The following is a 25114-nucleotide window of genomic DNA, read 5'->3' as shown; positions in this document are numbered from 1 at the left end:
TAGTAGACCGCCTGACCTGCACCCCCCCCCCCCCCCCATACATGCATCCTGCAGCCTGGGTAGTTCACACACCCTCCCTGCTCTCAGCAGAACCGACGGACCTCAGATGGTCCTGGTTAAGATCCAGACCATGTGCACCATGTGCCACGGTGGGCCAAATGTGACCCCCCCCCCTGTTAATAACTTTGTGATGGATGAGGTGATTCCAGCCAGCATGCACACAGTCGGACCAAACAAATGATAAGCGTGAAACTGGGTCACTCCCATTCACTGTGATAGTCTCTCGACCACTGCACAGGAGCGTGCTCTGTTGATGAGCAGACATTGCTGCTAAACGATGAGTCATGTAGGCCCGCGGGCCTTTGACCCTCATCCTATCACGCTCCTGGATGTTAGGGCTTGACCAACAACCTCGTCGAGTTATTTACGAGACGGATCCGCAAATCCGAAATCACTGCCAAAATCCTGCTATTTACAGATTACGACCAATTGTGGTGCCTAATTGTGCAAAGGGCCTAATCGTGTTCCCCAACACTGTGTCCAATATATTACTGTGCATTCTTTACTGAGCGGTGCCGAACATCTGTGTTTGTGAACGCTTCACGCGAACCCGCCGGAGGGTTCCTCTAAGCTCTTATCATGCAGCTCCAGGCCGGCTTCAACCTCTACACAGGTGGAACGTTTTTCTGCTGAGCCATGCAGTCCTACCCAGAATGCACAGCGTGAGGGCTAACAATGACAGAGGACGCGGGGAGAGAGGGGGAGGGGGTGGGGTGAGCAAGGTTCACCTTGGGTAAACACCCCTCCTACCCCCCCCCCCCCCCACTCCTCATCTTTTTGTTCGCGCGCTGTGATCCCGAGCTTAGATTCAGTTACTATTCTCTTTAGGTTCCTTTGTTGGACTCGGGTTGTTTGCCTGCAGGTGACCCCCGAGAGGGCGGGGGCGTTAGCGGCCGTCACACCTGCCCAGCCCTTACACTGGGACCTGACGACCAGCGAGAAATACCGTTGGCTCTGTGAAATGCGGTTGCTGAGCGAGGATAAATGAAGGAGGAGGGGGGCGGGGAGAAAAATGAGTAAATACACAACGGAACGTCGTGTCGTCAGGGCGGTTCCTGCAAACCGGTGAAAGAGCAGAGAGGCTGTCGCTTAGTCCTGCAGCGGCACTCTGCAGCGCTGCTGTTGGAGATTACTGTGTGGGCCCTGTGTTTGATTTCCCGCCAAAAACGGAGAAAGAGCACCTGCAATCTCCCGAGGCTAGCGCCATTGTCCCGGCCCAGGCCTCCGCTGGAGACGCACGGGGCTGGAACAAGAAATGCAAATATTAATCTGGACAGATGGAGGGAGAGGGAGTCACGAGGGGTCAGGAGGTGCGGGGGGGGGGGGGGGGGGGGGGTCTGGCACACGGGGCTTCTCTGTTCCAAATCAGTTGACATTGTTTGAACTCGTAAAGGCGTTCTGTCTGCGGTGGGGGTTTGTTTACGTCGTAAACAATGCTGTGTAAATGGCAGGCCCGGGGAGCCCAGCCTCAGTGAACTCCTCCCAGGCCTTCATGCTTAGTGTGCCACGGAGACAAGAACCATCAGTTCCCTCAGCGCTCGAGCAGCGCTGCTCCTCCAAGCAGTCCAGATTTGCTGAGAGCTTACCTCACAAGCGAGCTCTGAACCCTCCTGTTTCCAAGAGGAATCCAGGGGTGGTTTTAGTATGTAACGGTACATTGGAGATGGGCTGCTTTTGCTGACGGGCTACTGTACTATTAATAATAATAGAAAAAACTCGCTGTAATTCCTGTAACTGTAGAACAAATTCTTAAAATAAGAGCTCTTTACAAATATACCTTAAGTGTTCCTATTAAGGATTCCGACATGTCAGGAATGTAATGTTTCACTAATGCACTTATGAATTCAATGCCGAATAAAGCATTCAAGTTCATCATCCAATCACAGTGTGTACTTAGTGAGAAAGGAGGGGATGTTTATTGCACAGCATAAAATACCTAATGCTCTTAACTGCTCAAGCACATCTTCATATATCTTATATGCAGGTTTTGTGGGTGTTTTACGAAGCCGCAATCTACGTAAAACTCTTGGTATTGTGTAGAACATATAATAAAAGATTCCTAGATGTAGACAGTTTAGTACAGGTCTCTATGGAGCAGAGTGTTCCTGACTAATAAAGTTTAACGAAGTGATATTGATCATAAGTCTTTTTAATGAAATAGTCAACAACTACTTATTTTAGCCGACACTTTTACCAAACTGAATTTACGGGAGGGGGGGGGGGGGGGTTGAACAATCTCTCAATCTGCAGTCAAATGCTCCAACCTGAACTATACCCATCTACTATCCATCCAGTGATATCATGACTGCACTGTGCTGGAGAGCGTGATCTGACAGGAGGGTCATGTGACAAGAGAGTCATGTGACTGGAGGATCATGTGACTGGAGGGTCATGTGACTAGAGGGTCATGTGACTGGAGGGTCATGTCACACTGACCTCCACACACGCACATCTCTCCAGGTTTAACGACGATCGCAACACATCACAAAACCAGTTTGTCACCGACAGGGAAGGCATTGAGGACACGTTTACGATTCGGGCTTCCAACCTCATTACTTTCGTGTCCTCAAATGTTCCTTCCGATCCTCAGCTGGAGGTTCTTGTGGCCCGGCGCGCTCCAGAGTGTCAGAGACAGGATTTATAGTGAGGCGATGATGGTGCAGCAGACTGTTAAAACACTACAGCCAAGCTGCACTGTGTGTCTGTCTCAATAAAACCTCGTCAACAATTGCACTCAGAGCCAGGTCATTTAGGTGGCATCCTTCTCTTCTAGGGTTCTGTGTGTGTGTGTGTGTGTGTATCCATGTTATTGTGGGTGTGTGTGTGTGAGTGACTGAGCCAGTGTCTCCCCAGCTCCTCTGCGCTGGGCCCCATCTGAGTTCCCTGAGAGCAGAGTGAGGAGGCAGAGACGTACGACCATGTCCTCCGTGTGTGCTGGGTCCACTTCCCAGAAGCCCCTGCTGCGCGCTCCCCCCGGGAGGGCAGAGGCACCGCCGCCGCCCAGCCAACGCAGAGCTCAAGGGGGGGGGACACTCGTTAGCCAGACTGACGCCTCACCGTGCTGGGGGGAAGCTGGCATCCCAGCAGACTCATCAGAGTGAGGTATGAAAAGAGCCGCAGGCTCCTCCCCCCCCTCCCCTCTGGAGGACTGCAAACAGCCCTGTCTCTCTCCCTGACCTGTCCCCCAGTAGCTATGCAGCTGATATCCTCACTCCCACCCCCCCCCCCCCCTTCCCCCCCCACCACAGCCACAGCGAGCCAATTACTCCGCCACCAGCCAGCCAGGCTATCTATCAAGCAGCTCTCACAGCTAGCTGCACAGAGGAGGAGGGAGGAGCACACAAAGGAGCACACGGGTGGGGATGTGCGAACAGGCAGGTGCTGCCGGACAACCCTGGGTCCTGATCCAGACCCCCTCTCTGTCTGGCTGCCAGTGACCAGTGGGTCGGCCCGTTCTACAGGCCGTAATTGGGAGGACGAGGCAGGGAGGCGGGAGGACAGAGAGAGAGAGAGAGAGAAGGTCAGTGATAAATGAGCAATTACCCAAACATCTGCTGTCTCCCTGTTTGTTTCCCTGGCTCTGCCAACCCCCCTTTAAGGCAATCACCCCCCCCCCACCCCCTTTCTGTCCGCTGCCACCCAACAGCATCCCTCCTCCTTCCACCCTTCCCCCTCTACTCATCCACCTGGTCCACGTGCTCCAGGCCCTTACCTGCAGCTCAGGGCAGGCAGGGGGAGGCAGGGAGACGATGTGTGCAGAATCTGTAACTCAATGTTGAATGCCCCCCCCCTCCTCCCTCTCCATAGGTACGACCTGGCGGAACACGTGGCGCTGGACCTGAAGTTCCCAGGGTGAACAACAGCTGCAGGGGCTGTCCATTGAGTCAGCCGGCAGCACTGCACAACCGCACTGCGCCGCGCCAGACAAGATCTCAACTGGTTACACTGGAAAGGACGGAAGGAAAGCGATTCTCTGGAAATACTTTTTCCCGGAATGGATCCCATCTTATCTGCCTGTCTGATGGGAGATAAACGGAGACTCTGGCTGGCCTGGTCTCAGACTGTACAACCCCCCCCTCCGCCCCCCCCGGTTCTCATTTAGCTCCACTGATCACAGCAGCATCTGGCCATCTTGCTAGCTGTGGTGTACACATGGTGCATACGGCATGAAGGTCTGCTGTACTCTGAAGGCAGCACAGAGGGCATGCTAGCATGCCTGCCTGCCCCCCTTTTCCTCCAAACCCCAGAATGCTCGTCGAGAACCATGGTACACGTACACAGCGAGCGTTTACGGGGGCTAATCAAGCCCACATTCAAGCTCCTCTCTTGGCTCCGTTGACCGTTTAGGTCTCGGTGAAGGAATCACAAGGGGACCAAGTCGGAAGGTTCCCTGAATGGAAGCTGGATGCCATGGAGCAAGTGGCAGCTCGAGGCGGGAACGAGGACAGGGCGAATGACGAGCGACGCCTTCGCCACCAACCGCCTTGAAAAGAAAATCAGAGGACGTTTGAACCATTCATGTAAGCTTTTCAACGTCCCAAAGGGCTCTCAAATCCAGCTTCCTTGAGTGTGTCACTTGAAACCAATTCAATCAGTCACGTGGCATACTGTTTATGGAGTCTTTTTTTAGAGCCCAAGGTGTCAAATTGATTTCCGGGTCGCCTTCACGTGTTGGCACAACAAAAACACACAATGCCTCGGTCAGAGAAGGGCTCCGGTTTGAATTGAGGTAATCCTTTTATTACACTTTTGATGGACATCTATGTACTACACTGAACTGAACCAAGACTCTCCCCTCCAGACACCGGGTCACTTCCTGTCAGCCAGAGACTGCTTCTCCAGACACCGGGTCACTTCCTGTCTACCATTCTGCAGCAAGGCACATTTAATTGACAAAAGGTGAATCGGACACATCAAAGTCTGGGGTCAAGAGGTCTTTCCCAAACGGCGAGGCCACACAGGGCATGCTCAGTTCCATCGATACACCTGTCTCTCTCTTCTTTCTTTCTACCCCCCCCCACAACTTTATCTGAACCACCTGCTTCTGCGACTGACAACAGTTGGCAAGTGGCTATAAAGCAGAACTGAAAATAAGTTTGAAGTTCATCACACCACAGACGAATGTGCTGTTAAACACCCATCAAAATGTGTAAGTATTTAAGTATGTTAAATTAGGTTTGAAATCATGAGAAAATCAGCAGCCTACTCTGCTTAAGACTGGGGGGGGGGGGGGGGGGGGGGGGGCTGTCGCCTGAAGGAGCTGAAACTCTGCCCCCTCGGATTTATTGAATTTAGCAACTAGCTTAATCAATTGTAGATATCAGAACAGACCTACCTGCAGTCTGAGTGTTTGATGTGTTAATGACTTTGTCTTTGCATCGTACCAGCTGAGTAACAGAATGCAGGTTATATAAACCGTCTGTGATCTGATGTAGATAGGTGGCTGTGACGTAGATAGGTGGTGTTTTGCTCCGACTGTACAAAACCTGAGCTGAAAACGTGAGAGAAACTGTTCAACGGTCCAACTCCACATTTCAGTGCGACAAAGTTTTTGCACTTTGCACATGCTTTCAGCAACTCATTTCACACATATATAATGTACTGAGAAGCAAATCATGGAATTTGCTTTACAGCAATTAAATGGGAAAATGTGTCCAACCGTTTGACTGGTACTGTACATTACCATCACCGCACACACACACACACACACACATCACCACTCACACACAAACCCACCACCATCACCACCCACACACACACACCACGGCAAATTGCCACCAGCTGAGCCCCTGGAGGTGAAGTGTATTGACCTAGCTACAGGGAGGAGGTAAGTATCCAGGTGTCACTCTCTGCTTCCGAGATCTCCGACAGTGCCAGAGATAACGTGCATTCAGCAGGCGCTTGGATCCAGAGTCGAGGAAGTCAAACCTGCGACCTCTTGATCTGCAGTCAAAACCACTGACATATCCCCCCCTATTTCCCATTTGGAAGATGCTTTCCTCCCCCCACCCCCTCTCTCCCCGTCTCTCTCCCTCTGTAGTGAAGCGTGCGTCGACCTACCTGAAGAACTCTACAAAGGAGAAGCCGTATCCATGCTGCTCGGCGATCCCGGCGCACACAACGTTGGCCGACGCGCCAATCAGAGTCCCGTTTCCTTTAGAAGCAGAAGAGACGTTGTTAGAGACGACCTGCGAGGGCGGGAAACAGTTCTCCTTCTCTAAAACACCCTCCCCAGTAATGGCTGTCCTTTTTATGACGGCAAACGTCCAAATAAAACCTCGCCTGACCTCGGGGCCAGCGAGGGGGCGTCTCCACGCAGCCCGCGTGGTTCTGACCCTTCCGGAATCAAACAAAAGCTCCAGAACAATTAAGTAACATCTCGAGAGACCTCCATCAGAACCAATAAGTGAAGAAGCAGTTCCACTAAACCCCTTTGAGACACCCGGGCCGTGCTGATTGCAATCGGACGTCTTTGTGAGAGAGCAATCACTCATCTCCATGGAACGCGCCCGTGCCCTTCGTTCGGTCCCATCTCTGAGGTCAAAACAAAACGGATGATGAGTCGCGACAAGGCCCCCTCACGGGGGGGGCGGTGCCCCCGGGCCTCCACAAACAGGGCTTTGAATCAGCCCTGATGAAAGGACCCCCGGGGTTCACATCATGAAAGGCTTCGCTTGTCCTTCCCCCTTGGAGGACGCACAGACACCTGCCTCTGTCTGGCAGCCCTGCTGTTCGCTGCAGAGCCACAGGCGAGGCAGAACCAGGGGCGGGGGGGGGGGGGGGGGAGGAAAGGAGGAGATGAGGAGGAGAGGCTAGACGTGGGGAAGAGAGAGTAGGAGGAGAAGGGGTGGATGCAAGTAAAAGGAATACTAAAAAACAAACCTAGCATCTAGTCATCAAGGTGCAGGGATGCAGAGTCCCCCATGGGTACCCCAGGAGACAGTGTCTCAGATAGCTCTCCTCTAATTCAGTCCTACCCCCCCCCCCCCCCCACCACCCCACCCTCCCTGCATCCCCAGACGCTGCCAACCTCTTCAGCTCGCTTCTGTGATAATTACACATCTACTTCAGCTGGCCCAGCTTTCTTCTCCTGGCTTCTCCCATGCTGTCAAGGTTGTGTGTGTGTGTGTGTGCGCGCGTCATCTCTGCTGTCGTCGTCGCCCCCCCCCACTCTCATCTGTAAAGGTGTCACAGCGACAGTCTCTGAGTCCGTCTCAGCCTCATATCACAGATCGATAAGGCCTGTCACACCAAGGCTGATTAGCTGTTTCTGCCTCTCTCCCTCCCAGAGACCAACCACACTGGGCCACAGTCCCTAGGCCCGGGGGGGGGGGGGGGGTGAGTGTGGATGAGGGGCTGAGCTTGAGGGGGTGGGGGCTGAGCGTGGATGAGACAGGGCTCTGGGCTGGGGAAGCTGTTGCCTTCCATAGGGGACGGTCACAGCTGTGTGGAGGGCAGGCCCCTGCAGGGAGATGCTCCCTGCGTGTGGCAGGGGTCTCTTATCCTTCACACAAACAGATGACATTCCCCAAAGACTGCTGACACCTGAGCCTCCACTGATGCTGGATGGTATTTATCAATCTGAGTAAAAGTGCTTTGGCACCGAAACCCAACAAAGCACAGATCCCCATCCCATCACCCCCCACACACACACACACACACTCTCTCTCTCCTCCCTGCCTCAGTCCTCCTTCACTCACCTCCTAGGCAGGCCCCCATGGCCAGGGAGAAGATCAGGGGCTTCAAAGGCAGGTTGACGTCTGCGTCCTGGCTCAGGTTGATGAGGACAGGGATCTGAGAGAGAAAGGGAGGGGGGGGGGGGGACCGAGGAAGACAACGATTCAGCTGAGGAAAACGCCTTATGGTACGTCGCGTCGCTCTCTCTCTGTCAGTGACTGTCAGAACGACACAACTGTCAGAATTCGAGTTGAACCTTCGAACATCCTTCTCTCAAGATAGTTCTGCTAAAACGGAACACCAATGAGCCGGGATGCTTTCTCCTGGGTCTTCCAGGAGTGGGCGTTGCTAGGTCAACATGCTCACGGTCACTCCCCCTCGAGCATGTCGCTCTATTGAGAAGGAAAGTGAAAGGGAGAGCGAGCGCGGACCAGAGAGAGGGGCTGACCCTTTCAAGGCCTCTTAGGATCCTACTGAAGGTGAGTGAACGGCTTTTCACAGTTAATGGATTCTCGAGGTCAAAAGGGGACGGTGTGGAGCGGCGTCCCGTGACAGGCCTGTTTTGGAGGATAATAACGGCAGTTACCATGGCTTCGCCACGGCTCTGGTTCCAAAAGCTCCTCTCAGCAGCAGCTGTCGTGTTCCCCCACACACACACACACCGTTATGCTCAAAGCACAAGATACCCTTACAGAAAAAGACTTTGTCCCAGAATCCAATTAGGAGCTTAGCAGTATCATGTCGTTTAGCAGTAGGTCATTTAGCAGTAGGTCGTTTAGCAATAGGTCATTTAGCAGTGGGTCGTTTAGCAGTAGGTCAATTAGCAGTAGGTCGTTTAGCAGTAGGTCGTTTAGCACAGTGGTTCCCCACCCTGGTCCTCAGGGCACCCTGTGTCCTGCCTGTTTGAGATGTTTCCCTGCTCCAACACACCTGATTCAAAGGAATGGGTCGTTATCCAGCTCTGCAGAAGCCTGCTAACGACCATTCATTTGAATCAGGTGTGTTGGAGCAGCATAGATGCAATATGGCGCAAAGCATTAGGCCTATAACGTTTAGCAGGATGTCATTTTGCAATTGGACGTTTAGCTGTCGTTCACCTAACTTGCGAGTAGGACGCTGAGTGCTTCAGAGATCTGCCGTATGGGCCGCGTTGAAACACATTACACAGCACAATAGCCATCCCATTTACTGTTCCATTCTGTCGGCTGAACAGCAGTCGTTGAACTCGAAGCTTTATAAATACACTGTTTCGACAGCAATGCTCTACTCATCGGCAGACAGCTACTGCAGCCCCTGCCTAAACCGCAGGGAGTGTGCCATCCAAAACACATAGACAAACTCTCATAAATTAACTTTGAATTAGGCAACAACACTCTACATCTGCGCGGCAGCCAGCCTCATTATCAAGGCTAAACATTCCTCAACCAGGAAGTAGTCAAACAAGGGAGCTGACACGAGCTTCTCATCGCTGTTGAAGAACGGGTGACCATGCCGATGCTAATGTGCGAGTGTGTGCAAGCGTGCGTGACTGTCCCGCGTGCGTGCGCGCGCGTGTGCAGCCTCCTACCATGGTGGCGGTGAAGGGGATGTTGTCGATGAGAGACGAGGCCAGAGCGGACACCCACATGACCAGGATGATGGCAATGGCCAGGCGCTGGTCCTCAGGAACCGCCTGACGGAGGAGATAACAGGAGACACACGTCAGGGGCCGCGCTACACACACACACACACTGTATGCACATGCACACACTCGGGCACGCAGACGCACACACACACTTAACAGCTTTAAATAAAATGGCTCCAGTTTAAGTTGAGGCCATGGCAGTTTGGACAGGGGGATACGGAGATTAGGGAGAGGAGGAAGGAGAGATTGAGAGCGGGGAGGGGAGGACTGAGAGGACACAGGGCCGCAGGTGGCGTCTCGCCGCCGCCGCGGTGAGCGTAGCCAATGCCACGCCGGAACCAGCCGGAGCATGACGGCGCTCCACTCTGACACACGCGAAACACGGCAGGTCTGGACCTGCTGCTGTCTGGGACATCACAGGGGAGATAGAGGTGGCTGGCTTCTCCCTCCCTCTTCCTCTCCCTCCCTCTCTCTTCCTCTCTCTTTATCTGGGCTTCTCTCCATCCCCTCCACACCCTTCCCTGCTTCCTGTTCTCCCTCTCCTCCCCCCCCCCCCCTCGTTACCCCAGCCCAGGGCGTGGAGAAGCATCAGAAGAGCACACGACCTGTCACATGGAGTTACCCTGGCAGGCAGCCCTGGTGTCTAAACTGGAGCTGACACGTCCATCACAGGCTAATTCTGCTCCGAGAGGTGCCTCGGCAGCGGCAACACGCGCGCACAGGCTGGAATATGGTGTCGACACCCCAGTATGGGGGGGCTCTCTCTCACTGGGGGGGAGGGCTTGGGGCTGGGGGGTTCAAAAACCACATTTGCATGCACTTATTTAATCGCAGGAGAGGGCTCTGCATAGAATGATGTGGCCAATAAACATGGGGCGCAACATCCCGTCACCTGCGCGCCACTATCGCTCGTGTCGGCGCCGCGACGACCGCGTGACGACCGTCGGCTGGGATACGAGCAAACTCACTCACTTTTATCAGGAGGGCCGTCTGTTCCCCGATGTAGTCGATGAGCTGCAGCTGAGCCAGAGCCTGGAGGGGAACAGCACACAAATGGGTTTCAGTCAAATGAACTATTAGGGCCGAGAGAGTTTGAGTTCAACTCTACAACCAAGACAGGGAATCCCAGACGGGTGTATGCCAACACGGCCAGTGAAACTAGGACAGAATACAGCCTGTCGACTTCCTGAAACGGAGCTGGTTTAGGACTGGGATTAGGGAGGTTCTGGTTCAGGCTGCGAGGAAACTGTCAAGAGGAACACGGGAGAGAATTTCCAAGCACCTGTGCTCGGTGTCCGTCTGGGGCCTGAGTGACAGGGCTGTTGTGTGACCACCGGACGGGCGTGTTCACTGTGAGATAGCAGCTTCACTTAACTAAAGATTAGCATGGCCAAGGGACGCAAACGGCTAACAAAGCACGACAATTCTGCTGACTCCTTCCCGTTCACCCCTTCCTCCTTGTGACTGGTGGATGAGAAGCAATAATGAATTCACAAATGCACAGTGTGGCTGACCGCCCTCTCCCGAATCCATCACGGCGTGTGTAAGAACTGTCAGAACGGGTGAAAGAAATGTGCGTTACTTTGTGTCTCTCTTCTCCCTCCCAGCAGCAACGGCTTGAGGGGGAGAATAGTTTGTGTCACAGCGTGTGCCGGGATGAGATTTAGAGATGGGCACAGTCCTGCTTGTGTCGTCGCACAGTGTGTTCCTGTTTGGCTTGGAGCCCGGTGAGTGTGGGAGGGTTTTGGTGTGCGTACGTGTCGAGGTGTGTGTGTGTGTGTGTGTGTGTGTGTGTGTGTGAGCGCTTGTGCGTGTTTTTGTGTGTGCGCGTCTGTGTGTGTCTGCTTGTGTTTGAGTGTGTGGAATACCTCCATGAGCACGAACAGGGCAGCAAAGAACAGCAGCGTGGCCCACTCCACCCTGTGCAGGATGATCTCAAAGTCCTGGATGTCTGCCAGCACCAGCAGCCACAGGGCCCCCAGGATAGCGATCCAACCTGGGACACAACAGACAGAGACACTCCCCTCAGACACTGGAAGAATGAACAAACGAACGTCTGTCTGTCTGTCTGTCTGTCTGGGTGCCTGTCTGACAGTCGATCTTGCATTATCTGTCTGTCTGTCTGTCTGTCTGACAGTCTGTCGGTCTGACAGTCGATCTTGCATTATCTGTCTGTCTGTCTGTCTGACAGTCGGTCTTGCATTATCTGTCTGTCTGTCTGTCAGTCTTGCATTATCTGTCTGTCTGTTCACATGTCTGCCAGCACTGTAAATAGACTTGAAAGTGATGCAATGAGTTAGAACACAATGACATTAATAACACATGAGGGGAGTATTACACAGCTTCTGGTGAAATAAAGACATGTTGGCTAATCCAGCAGAACAGGGCACAGATCCATCTGCTGGGAGTTTAATTTCCGGCTGAAATCACAAGCTGCTGGTTCTGTCAGTTGTTCTTCAGACTAGGATGTAGCGATCTTAATTAGTGTTCTTTCAGGTTTACTGTTCTGTGAGGTGTAGCGAACATAACATACCCTGCCTGTTGACTTCTCCCCCAACCTTAATCTAGCTCATCCTATTCTAATAACTGGAGACTAACAGAAGGGCAGTTAGAGGAGAAACTGTTTCTTTAGCTTACATACAGTGGCTTAAGAAAGCATTCGCACCCCTTCACTTATAGCACATTTTATGGGGTCGTAGATTTATTTTTTCAACGTATCAAATTGCCCATTAGTCTACACTCACTTACGCATAATGACAAAAGGAAAAACATGTTTTCATAAACAAACTTTAATCTGTCCCCAAGGAGCCATTGCCCAATCCAAATGTCAAGGCAGATGTCCTCGATGCATCTAGGCACCACATATACACACGTCGTCAACGTCAGGCCATGGCAACCGGGCCTCGCTGATGTAATAAGGAGCAAAAGAAGGGTGGTGAGCGGAACACTGCAGCGATCCTGCAAGAGCATCGAGAACCTAACCTCGTTATCGCTCCTGGTTACATTATGATTCACTGTTAACTACATTATCATCCATGCTCAGGAGGCCGCTACCTCATTGGGCTGATATTGGGAGGTGGAGAACTCAAATAAAACAAATTGGTTTACTTAAGTCGACGGTGTGTGTGTGTGGTTTTAGAAGGAGTGCGTGTGTGTCATGGCGTGGATTTCATTTCCACCCGACCGTGCGCTCTGATTCGTCTTTTTCCCACCCCGTTATCAGATGGAGTCGAGTGGGCCCTCTAAGAGACTGATGTATTATGTATCTGGGCAGGCTTGGTGGGTTTAATCAAACACTCATTATCAAAGCATAACCGTTTTAGCACATAGTCCACACTCAGGGTCATGTTGGCTCTGGCTCGCGTTTACCTGGTGTTGTGTGCGCACACACTCCGAGAGGAGAGAGGGGGAGAGAGAGAGAGAGAGAGAGAGAAGGAGAGAGAGAGAGAGAGCACACCCACTTGGAGCTGCAATTTGATTAAACAGGTGAAAGTTAGTAATTGCCTTGGGGAAATCATTTTACCACTGATGAAAACTGGCAAAGAGATAGGGGAGGGGGGGAGACACTTAGTAGTAGATGGGGAGAGAGATAAAGAGATGTTTGCATGTGTGGAGGGGGGGGGGTATACAAAGAGAGGAGAGGAAGACGAGGGAAAACATGGAAAAAAAAAGAAGAGGTAAAAGAAAAAAAAGAAAGAGAGGAAGGGAAATAGAGAGATAGAAGGGAAAGAAGAGGATTCAAGAGTGGGCCACAAAACCTCACCGTCTGCGATGTGCGTGGTGGTGGGTAGGGGGGTGTTTGTTTTACCTTATGGGGCGCTCCCGTAGAGATGCTAATTGCAAATCAGGGACAGGGACAGGTGGTCCGGGGCTACATCTGCAGCTGGCACAAAGGCCTGCTGACTCAACGCCCAGACAAACACACACAGTAGACAGGAAAACAACACATTCTCCGGTAGAATGGTTTTCAGTAGATAGGACACATACATAAGTGTTACAGGTTTGCTTTTCTTTTTTACTGGGGTCCCGAAACTTTCGACAAAAACACTGCCTCACCAATCAAAATCAAAAGATCAGACGAACATACAAAATGAGTAGGACGCGACTTTTTTTCTAATTATTATTTCCTTCCAGCATTGATATTCTCCAAGGCAGCCTCCTGGAGTGCCGGGAAGCAAATAGCCGACAGCGAACCAAGAGAGCTCTCCAATTAAAAACCGCTTTGAAAAGACTCTGAGCAGCCAGTGATAGGCTCATTCATCATGCGCAGGACAGCAGCGTTCCGACTCAGGCTGGTGCCTCGTGAACATTGTCTCATCGCACTTGTTTATCTGAGGGCCCGCTTGTTTGCTTATATGGTGCTACATAGACAGAACCGAGAGAGTCTGAGCGCAGCATGACCAAAGACGCTAGATGAACCAGGGTGGCGTTTACAAGTGCGATTCGCCGTTTTGAGATTGCGCCGGGAAGGCGAGGCAGGGAGACAGCTTCTCAGGCAGATAGAACGAGGACAACAGGAAGGGACGTACGGCACCAGAACGCTTAAAGATCATCCGTGTTGATGGCAGAGGTCGAGCGGTGAGCACGCCCAGATGCTATCCCAAGCTAAAACATGTGCTGGTCTTCTCAGGACCTGGCTTAAAACCACCCTTTTTGTGTAAAAAAAAAAAATAGAAAAAAAAAGATTGTTTGAGTACAAGCTTTTATGTGAACTCCCACTACACAGGTACAACAACAAAAGACTACTGCTACTACCAGATGCAAGTCTGTGCTCTATCCACTTCCTGTTTCACACAGGAAGTGTGCACTGCAGGACACATCTACAGACACCTGCACATCGTAGTGAGTAAATGACCAGGCAATATTCAAATACAAATTACATTTTGCCATGTCAACCTAATGAAATTTTAATGATGCTCAATTTCCCAAACATCTTCTGTGGCTAAGTAGATTGAAACCCCACGGTGTGACCTACGTGCATTAATGAGGGCTAAGTGTGTGTGTGTGTGTGTTTGTGTAAGAGGCTTGCATATGGTAGGTGTGTATGCATGTGCAAGTGTGCGTATGGTTGTGTGCATGTTTGGTTTGTATGTCTGCGCTAACCCCCAGCTCTGCTAAAGGAGGAGGGGTTGTGGGGGGGGGGGGTGACGTTGTGGGTCATGCGCATTTAATCAACGTCAGCCAGAGGTAAACCAAGAGAGCCCTGCAATTAACTCTACATGTTTGGTTACTACGCTGTGGCTGGGGCTGGAAGAGGAAGGGAGAGGAGAGACGAGGGGAGAGGAGAGAGAAGAGGGGCGAGGAGAGGACCAGCATGAAGACATCTTCCTTTGTGCGACGGCTCGGCGCTAATGGAGGTAATGTTTAGGGTCAGCGGCCATTGAAACGCACACACAACACACACCTACCAGCTCCCATTCCGAAACGTCAGATCGAGAAACAGGATGAAGCCCTCCGGTTGAAACAAACAAACACACACACAAACACACGTTCTCACACACACACACACACACACACTCCCTGACAGACTGGATAAACCCAATGTTAGCAGATACGGAGGACCCCCTCAGGGAGATGTGATCTGTAATCATCTGGCACACGCTTTAATTGGAATTCAAGGAGGTACTATCAGAAGAGAGACAGGATCTAATTCAGTGCCATTTAACTGTGATTTCCCAGGGAGAGGTTGACATCTTGCCAGATGTTCTTCGGTGATAGCCGAAGGAATCCATCCATCCAGCCTTTATGAGGACTGTTGACATGTCCGGGGGTCATGTTTTCCAGCTAGACTCTAAGAGTAGCTTCTTCTTCTCTGCGCTCTGCGTGGCGCTAATGAAAACAAATACAATTCCCATGTCTCCAAGCGGTGGTAATTTGGTAGCTAAATAGGCCTTTGTATGATAAAAGGCTTTCCTGTTGTGTGGGGGGTGTCCACCCACAAATAACTGATGGGGACATTGTTGATCACAATGTCTCACATCTAAATAAAATCCAATTAACATCTAGAAGCATACGTGCCCTTACGCCATCTGCAACCGTTTCTTTTTTGTAATTAATGCACATGCTCATAGGTTAAGTACCTAATGAGATTAAATGTGTGTTTTCGCCACGGCCTCAGAAATAGGCCCTGTTTTGTGTGGCGTACGTGAAACGCGCGACAGGTCCAGAAGCAGCCTAGCGTCCCGTGTAATTTCCTGCCTGCGAATCTTTGTCAGCCTATTATTGGAGCTCCTTTCAAATGCGGGGAGGAGAAGCCCTGCTTTATAATTACACTGTGTTACCCACGAGCGCTCATTGGCGCCTGTGAAAACAACGAGATGCCTCCTAATCATGAACGTTTTCCTCACACTAATGAGGGAGAGAGGGTGCTTACCCAGATCCAGATGAATGCTGGGAACAAAGGAGTTGAGGAAGAACATGACGATCACCACTCCCAGGACAGCAACACACTTGACCAGGAGGATTTTGTCGGTGATTCGGTGCTGCGAAGACAGGAAATAAACGAGGGGAAAATCGTGACTGGAAGAACAGATAATTACATCAGACTCAAAGCTCTCGCCTGAAGTCGGTTTTCGTAGACTAAGCCGACTTCATTAAAAGGGATAACATCAGTGTTACAAAGGCACCGTGATGAGGAGGAGTGCTTTACGACTCCGGCGAAATGTCGGCAACGTACGACGTGGCAGAAGTTCGGATCGCCGGCGGTACCTTTTTCTGCAGCTCCTGAATATTCTGCTCCCAGTTTTGATCCTCCTGAGATATTTGCCTGCGGAAAAGAGAGTCGCGTCAGCCCCGCGTGGCTCATCCCGACTGGGGGGCCTCGACCACACACATTCATCATCCCCTCCGCGGAGCACACGCTATCGTCCTCTCCATTGTAATCACGCCTTTATCTCCATTAAGGTGCTTATTGCTGCATTTCTCTTAGAGGAGGAAGGGGTCAGACGGCTAATTCAAAGGTCATATTTCCCTCAACGTCGTGATGAATACGGTACGCTTTAATGGTCTCATTTCACACAAGCACCCGCCAGCGTGCCCTTTGACCTGCGAGAGAGAAAATGAGCAGCGGGCATCAACAGAGATGTATTGTAGTGTGTTCAAGGGGCACCGAGGGGGCCGTGTATCCTAGTGATGGACAGCCCAGTCTCTGGCAAGACGATCGCTCGGGGCTGCCCGTCTAGACGCAAACACGGGCAGGGAGGGAATAGAGGAGGTGGGCTAGGATGGAGGGAGGCAGGGAGAGAGGGAAGGAGTTAGGGAGCAAAGGGACGAGGGCAGGAGGTGGCAAGGGAGGGGAAAAGCGAGAGAGGGAAGGAGAAAGGGAGGGTGGTAGCGAGGGATGAAGTGAGTGGAGGAGGGGACGGTTCCTTTGGAAGGTTTCCGACCCTGCGGTAGGTTTGCTGCTCTTAGAAGGTCTCCTACCTCCGGAATGTTTCCCATCTGTGCAAGGTTACCTACCTCAGGGAAAGGTTCCTATCTGTGAATGGTTACCCACCTTAGGGGAAGGGTTCCTATCTGTGCAGGGTCACTTACCTCTGGAATGTTTTCATGGTCTTGCGGAGGAGGCTCTCCAGGTTGAGCACCTTCTGCATCAGGAGGCACTTAACGGCCGTCTCCTCCCGGCTGGCGGGGTTGATGCGCTGGGCCGTCGCGCGCCACACACGGATCTCATGTTTGAGCTCTGAGGAGGAGGCACACACAAGCAGAGAGGGTCACACGCGCTGTCGTCTCGACTGCACCATCTGAATCCCTGACAACGGGCCTGTCGACGTGGCCAGGCTTGGACACGTCCAGGGAGGTGGGGGAGGAGTGATCATCTGGTCTGAGGCTTTGATCCCAATCCCAGCCTCATCTGTCCCCACTACAGCCAGCTGGGAGGTGCGTGTGTGTGTTTCGGTTGGGGTGGCGGTAGCGCTGGAGGCTCTGCAGCCCCCCTGGTGGGGTCGTCCCCCAGCCAGGCGGAGGCGAGCACGGCCCGCGCGTGGCGCCCCGCGCCGGAGCGAGGACAGAGGCACAGGGGGTGGCGTCCGGCCGGCGCCTGGAGGACGGCGTGGGCCGCGGCGAGCGGCACCGGTTGTCAGGGCGGTTGCTATGTGCCCCTAACGACATCTAATTGGCACAGGAAAAACACTCCTGTTAGCGAGTCAACGCAATTACCAATCACGCCGGGGGGCCTTGAGCTGGTTTAGCTGTGTGCTTTCCCCTGCTCGGGGGGAGGGCTGGCTCTGAGGAGGGGAGGGTTTCTACACATGTCATATTGGCTCGGTATTGATGGGTCATCGTGGAGACCAGCGGGACACTTCCTGTCCAAGGCACACTATGTCCCTGCTGTCTTATTCAGTGGCACAACCCCCCTCCCACATCTCCCTTTCTCTTTTTCCTTCTCCTCCATCTCTCCCCCCCCCCCGCCCCCCCCCCTCTCCTCCTACACACACACACACACACACACACATCCTAACAGGGGCGAAGACAGCAGAGTGACTTCACGTCTCCTGGGGAATCACCATCCTCAACCTCCTAGAACCATTCCTGAGAACCTTCCCTGAGAACCCTTCTTTCCTTTGTTGGTTTGTCCTACTGGTCTGGAATGAAATAAATACATGGTTATGCACATGAATCTAATATTTGGAGGGTTTTGTTATCTAACAGAAGCAGACTCGATCCGATTGCAGATTATGCAAATGAAGAGTGATAATAATACAGCCTACTGAATCACTCTGGGTGGTCGACAACAAACAGCACTATGGACGAATGACCTAAACACTGAGTGATAAACAGATCAAAACAATATCATAACAGCAATGGCCATGGGACCAGACTGGACCAGCCTGGACTCTCACACACACAACACCTCCTAACGTTTATGTCACTCATGTTCGAAGGGTGTAAACTGCTTCTGTGCTGTGCTGTGCTGTGTGCGCTAGTGCGTAGGTACAAGTGGGTTTACTGCAAGTGCATGTGTGTGTGTGCAGGGGGCAGGGATGAGGTCGTAGCTCAGTGTGCCCCCCCCTCCAGGGCCACTCCCTGGGACGATGGTGCCAGGGGTGGAGGGGGCACTTCAGCCCCCGCTGGCTCGCTGTGTCGGCAGCGACAGACGTGCCGTCAGCACCTTCACACTTGGCCGTCTCCAACCCCCAGAGGTCTCCATAGAAACGGCGCCACCCAAGACCCTCAACTGACTCTTCAACCGTAGACGGGGCGACTGACAGGTCGTCCGAGCTGGTTAAATGTTCTCGGACTCCAGTCTACTCTGTGTGTGCCTCGCCTCGTTGTCTTGGTAACGCATACAGTTGAACATGTAGCATAATGTGACGTCACCGCGTGAACACAGTGGCATGTTGAAGAAGGCACCAGGCTGAAGGGCGTGCGCCATCGTCACCTCGCTCTCCCCTCCCCAGCACAGTAACTCTGGACATCCCATAATATAACCACGTTGGAGCCTGGACGACCGAGTCATCTGATAAGGATAACGCAAGAGGTGGGCTAATTACCTCAGAGCAGAAGGGGGGTGGGGGGAGTGGAGAGTTGGTTGTGGTGGTGGTGGTGGGTGGGTGGGTGGGTGGGGCTCTAATGGGCCACCCCGATGCCTCCACCAGGTGGTGGAGGAGTGGTAGTGCAGGCAACGGCAATCTAATCCCGCTGTCCTGAGGTCGTCCCAGGCGCCGGGCAGGGTGAGCCTCGGTCTGCACGCACGCCTGGAGCCCTGAGGCCCTCTTTAAACAGAGAGGGGGGCGAGAGAGGGGGGCGAGAGAGGGGGGCGAGAGAGGGGGCCGAGAGAGGGGGGCGAGAGAGGGGGGCGAGAGAGGGGGGCGAGAGAGGGGGCCGAGAGAGGGGGGCGAGAGAGGGGGGCGAGAGAGGGGGGCGAGAGAGGGGGCCGAGAGAGGGGGCGAGAGATGTCAGGCGGAAGCCACGGAGAATGAAGAAACGGCGTGCATATTGTGAGGAGGGAGATGAGGGAAGCGAGGGGTACGTTCGTTGCTTCGGACGGGAGCAGTGGCAGGGGGTTTACTGGGCCTACCGGCGGCAGCTTGGTCAAGGGACGTCAAAAAAAAAAAAAGGATTTCGTGGATGGCGTTTGGTCCTCTGTCTTTATAGGAAATGGCCTTGTTGCTACTCACCCACAATTTCACTGGATTCTTTGTTGTAGAGCTTCTTGTTCCAGTAGAGCATTCTCAGGAAGGGGAAGGAGGTTAGGAGGACCAGGCAGATTCCCAGAAACATGTAACCTGTGAAACCGGCAAAATCGATCCCCTGCCAAACAGAATAAAAACAGTATCAGCAAATCTGGAATCTTCTGGTTTATAGATCACCGCTGGCAACCATCCCACCCTGATATGTCACGGTTGGAGGGCTGGCGGGGTTCCGAACCGGCGGATTGATCCACCTTCTCGTCGATGATTAGAAAGCTCTACTTTGAGATTGCATTCAAATGCCTCAGTGTTGCACTTACTCCTGCCTCCCTTCCAGCCTCAGCAGGCGATGATGCACAGGCGAGGTCAGGCGCTATATTACAGCAAACCAGAATGGAGAATGGGAGTTGTCTCCACACTTATCAAAAGAACATTGTTTGCCAGATGTACGTGAGGGGGCAACAAAAAAAACACACAACAAAGCAACAGTAATAACAGGAAATTGCCAATTGCAGCCTTCTAATAATCACGGCATCACAAGCTTAGCTAATAGTAGTGGGGTGAGCGGTACATTTTTGCTAATGAGGGTCTTTTGTCTGTAAAAAAAAGTACAGATTTAGAACTGGCCCCAGGAAATGGTAGGAGGGGAGTGAGGAATTCGATCAGTTCAGCAGTGGGGTGTTGGTAATTGCATCCTTATAGTTATTCAGTTCCACCTGGCAGAAATCTGGCAGGGGCCCAGGTCCCCCTCATATCACCCCCCCACCCCCACATGGGCAGGAAGGAATAGCTCATCTTGGCGGGAGGACGGGGATGAAGAATCTTTCAGCCGACAACACGACCGAAGGTGTTGATGTTTGCTACCTTGCGTGACATCATCTCCGGAAAGGGCCCGTTTACAGGAGATGAAACGGCTCGGACCCTCACGAGACGAGACGACGAGGAGGGTGGTGTGGTGTGTGAGGGATGGATGGAGGGAGGGAGCTGGGTGGTTAGAGAGGAGGAGGAGGGGAAGACTGGATAACAGTGACCTCTACAGGAAGAGTCTGTTCTGAATCCAGTCAGAGTTTGAAGTGGTTGGTTGGAGAAACCAAGTGAAGAGAGAGATGACAACAACAAAACACCTGAACATGAGAAAGGTAAATAAAGACAGAAATAGACAGCGGTGACAATACGGTGACCGACACACGCTGACTGAAAACCACGTCCGTTTGGTAAAAAATAACAGAAAAATACCCCAAGGGGGCTTTGAATGATCTCCCTATCGACGACAGCCTCCCCCATCTCCATTCTCCACACAGGCCCACAGGCAGAGCTGTGTTATGAGTTCTTCAGCTTCTGAAGGTTACATTATGCACAATAACAGCTCCCTAAAGCCTGCCAGTCCGGAGCCAGCTCACATGCTTCTGCAGGTGACCTGCGAGGTCATTTCCAGGAAGTACTTCATTAATGAAGCACCAGGCTGAGAACAAAGTCACACCGGCACTCCACAAAGCTGATTGGTTGACTGTCTCCATATATAGATTTTTTCTTCTTCTAGAATGTTCCTCTAATTGTGCACTACAGACGGGAGGCTTTCTCTCTCTGTCTCTCCCCTCTCGTTCTCTCAGCTGGGTGCTGTGTGACCCCCAGGCAATGGAGTTGGGGTAAAACTGACGCAAACTCTGAGTAAAAGAGTGAGATCTCCTCTCATCTGTTATTTATGCTCCACATTCAGCTGTGGTAAACAAGTCCCCAAACTACATCCAGATGAAGGAAAGAAAATGTCCAAAAAACGAAAATACAACATAAACACTAGTTGTTTGCGGCAGCTTAGTGTGCGTGTGACACGCTGCGATTGGATGCAAGGCCCCGGGGTGAGGGATGTTCTGATTGGTTGCGGGGTGTGTGATGTCCCAGCATGCATCTGTTGACAGCCGAGACGCTACAGTGGCTTCCTGGTTCAGGAGGATGACCCTCAAATGAGCCAGAGAATGTTTATCTGCCACCATCCCTCCACAAGCATGCCCCTTCCTCCTGGGACAGCTGCCATGGCAACCGCACAGCTGTGCCCGACCCCTCCCCCCTCCCCCACGACCCCCCCTACACAAACAAACCAACAAAAAATGTCAGACTGACATATATACACACACACACACTAGCTGCTGCTCTGTCGCCTGGGAAACCCTGCCATATCCAGCTGTCCTGGCGCGACAGTAGCTGAAGCTGCAGCCACCACACACCCACACACGCACACACACACGCACATGCTTTGAATGTCATACACACAGGGTTTAGGTGAAGTCTCCCAGGTCTGTGGGCTCAGAGCTTTCTATGTAGAGACTGGCCTTTAAAAAACTACATTTGAACACCCACCCCTACCCCCCACCCCAAATGCTAACCCCCCCCTCTCCTCCACCCAGCTGCCTGCTGTGCAGCACAGAGCGGGGGGGGGGGGGGGGTCATCGAAGTTGCCAGGTTTTGCTGCGTGTTGCATCAGGTCTGCCGGCGTGTCATCGGGTCTCTCCGAGTCACCAAGAGGCATCAAGGCTGAGGAAGGGCCGCTTCCACGACGATCAAAGGGGCCCGCCGCCGCCGACACCATTTAGCTGAGAGGAACCAGTGAGCGCCAGAATGACGAGGCGAGGAAGCCTTTCACTGCACCTCTGTGATTGGCAGGGCGGTTTCACTAACTGTGTGGGCTGTTCAGGCTTCTCTGTGTGGCTTTACCTCGCACACACACACAGACACACACAGAGGCGCACACACACACAGAGGCGCACACACACACAGACACACACAGAGGCGCACACACACACAGACACACACAGAGGCGCACACACACACACAGACACACACACACACACGCGCACACCTCATCCTGTGATGATGGACTTTTGCATAGTGTACTGATATAAATAAAGCTTAGCCCAGGGTACATGGCCAAGTTAATCGTTTGCGAACGGCAGGACACAATAGCAACAGAATCCTGTCAAAACCGGGTGAGGGGAAATTGCTGAAGCTGGATCTTATTGGTGCTTTGAAAGGGGGGGGGGGGGGGGGGCTGAGGGGCAGTGTGGGGGGGGGGTCACATTGTTGTTGCCGTTTTGACAGTTTTAATTCCAGTGATTTATGACGGCGCCACCAGAAATCCAAATCGGTTGCGCTACACTGCCATTACATCTCCATTCATCACCTGCATATCGACACCAGCCCTGCCGCCGAGGCCCGAGTGTGGGAGCACGGCCAGGGCAGAGTGTAGAGCACAGATAACCCGTTCATCGTCTGGAAGCTTCCAGGTTGGCGACGCCAGGAGGTGTGTTCGAAATGCTCTTCATCGTCAGGTAGCCGTGAGTGTGCAGATACGTCACCCGGGATCAAGCCAACCTGGTGGGTTCTGTATGGTCCACACAGCATGGAATTGACCATGTTGTTTTTCATTCATTAGCTCCTTGAATGTTAGCTGGTAAAAATAGCTAGATAGCTAATAGCTATCTGCTAGCTAAGATGGGGTTACTTTGCGATGTGGCGAAAAAGGGCTGTACAAATGATATTGCATTTGAAAAGGGTTGCCTTTGAATCGAGTTGAAAAGGTCCGTGGCTGATGAACAAGGGGATCATATTCCAGACAGCAGCTGTTACTGGCCACACAGCTGATCTAAACAGGCAGAATCCTTGAAATCCACCTACAACTGTATCATCAAATCAACCTAAACCCTCAAGGAAGACAAGGGGAAAAAATGGAAGAATACCTCAGGAGGAGCAATTCGGTGAGGGATCCCCTCCTCCAGAGACGGTTGGTGACAGAGGGGTGCAGAACACGGGCTAAACATAGTCATACGTCAAGAAAAGTGCCAACAGGTGTCGAAACACAGGAATCCAGAGTTCCACTCAACCGTATCTACCCACAACAACGAAGACGACCGAGGACAACCCTAGACACAACACTCCTCTCCTCTGAACCGAGACCTCCTCCGTGGTCACGCCAAGCTAAACAAACCAGTGTCAGATGCAAGGGCACACGTTTCATTAAGCATGGGTGGGGACTGTCAATCAGGACATATACCACCACACCCCCCCCCCCCACGGCAAATCTATGTGGTTCTGTTTTTCCATGTGTGCGGGTTGGCGTGGGAGGCTCCCTTTCCCGAGGCCGAAGGAGAACACCCAAGGTAAGACCTTCTCATCCAGGGCCAAGACATGACTCCATGACTAGCAGAGACATCTCTAACGGCGCACCCAGTAGTGAAAGCCGGGAAGAGTTTAAAAGGGTATTTCTCTCGAGTTAGCTACAGTCTCTGTCGGCCTCCTCTCTGGCTCCATATCTCTACCCCAGTCCCCCAGTCCCCAATCCTATCTCTGCAGCCTTACAGCCCTTCCTAGTGACCGACTCACCCACCCTCCACCCTCCAGCCCCCCCCCCCCCCACTGTGACTCAGTCCCTGAGATTACAGCAGTGTTAAAAAAAAGAAGAAAAAAAAGGCCTACGTTTTTGCGCAGGTCCTGATTTGATACGATGATGACGTTGGGTGGGTCTCCCACGGCTGTGGCAGCCCCTCCAATGTTGGTGAAGATGACTTCAGCAATCAGGACATGTCTCGGATCCAGATTGAGCACCTCGCACAACCTGACCAACCAGAAACACAGAGAGAGGGAGGGGGAGGGGGGTAGAGAAATATTCAGAAAAAAAACCTTTAGCTCTGATTAGATTGCTGCAAGTGCAGAAAAATAGATAACTTTTAATTTGATTTGAAAGCACTCAAGCTGCTGTTACTGTTCAGGTCAACCTCAACCTAGGGACAGACAGACAGACAGAGGCAGGCTAAAAGATAGGGAGACAGGCAGACAGACACGTGGACAGGCAGGGAGGCAGACAGACGGGTAGGAAGACAGACACAAAGCACACCAGGACAAAGGAAAGCATACCAACAGCAGGATCACACTACAGTGGAGAAGATCTCACTGAACGTATTCGCTGGATAAAGCCATTTCTTCTTTAGAGTAACAGCAGTTTTACCATCCTGAAAACAAGTTTGGCTAAGGGGAACTTGACGGTAAAGGAACGTGCATATGTGTGATTCTCCAGAGATAATTCAAGAGTACCGGAGTCTCCGTGGAGAACACAGACCAGTGGGAACCTCTCTAAGGTTCCAAACACGGTCGCTAATTACGCCCCAACAGCTCGCAATGCTGGGAGCAGTTTTTCATCATGTTCCCAAAAAAGTTTCACATCTTCTCTTAGCTGTATGAGAGGGAGAGGAGGGAAGAGAGAGATCGGATCCCACAGATTCGGCCCAAACAGTTTCATCTCTAACTACAGCATAGCTCCTTCGGCTCATGTCGTCCCACAAACAGAGTCTGAACCGCCACTTTAACAGTGTTGCCGAAGGGGAAGCCTGTGATTAGGTCCAAAGGGGGGGGGGGGGGGTGTACCTGATAGTGACGGGGGTGAACAGCATCATGGTGGTGACGTTGTCGAGGAAGGCGGAGAGGATGGCGGCGATGAGACACAGGATCATGATCATGGGCCATACCCGGCCTCTGGACAGCTGGTACGCCTGCAGGGACACACACGGGGTCAGGGCCGTGAAGGCTGACGCAGCAACACCAGCAATGCACCGGTCTTCCACATCTTCAAAGCATA

At 52.4% G+C, this 25114-nt stretch overlaps 1 protein-coding gene across 1 annotated transcript in view; it reads right to left on the bottom strand.

The window, feature by feature from the left end:
• oca2 (oculocutaneous albinism II) overlaps positions 1-25114 on the bottom strand; it is a 45310-nt gene that overhangs the window by 7264 nt on the left and 12932 nt on the right. Inside the window, exons 12-22 of the mRNA XM_084675875.1 lie at positions 24904-25028; positions 23959-24097; positions 19480-19612; positions 16895-17042; positions 16070-16127; positions 15735-15843; positions 11230-11357; positions 10334-10393; positions 9305-9409; positions 7761-7854; positions 6121-6214 (exon numbers count right to left, since the gene is read on the bottom strand). Of these exons, the coding sequence (XP_084532001.1) occupies positions 6121-6214; positions 7761-7854; positions 9305-9409; positions 10334-10393; positions 11230-11357; positions 15735-15843; positions 16070-16127; positions 16895-17042; positions 19480-19612; positions 23959-24097; positions 24904-25028 (1193 nt within the window). The remainder of the gene's footprint in view (positions 1-6120; positions 6215-7760; positions 7855-9304; positions 9410-10333; positions 10394-11229; positions 11358-15734; positions 15844-16069; positions 16128-16894; positions 17043-19479; positions 19613-23958; positions 24098-24903; positions 25029-25114) is intronic.

Source organism: Hypomesus nipponensis, chromosome 16 (assembly GCF_054491055.1).
Source record: "Hypomesus nipponensis isolate SF chromosome 16, ASM5449105v1, whole genome shotgun sequence".
NCBI lineage: Eukaryota > Metazoa > Chordata > Actinopteri > Osmeriformes > Osmeridae > Hypomesus > Hypomesus nipponensis.
This window is presented reverse-complemented; position numbering and strand designations above follow the sequence as displayed.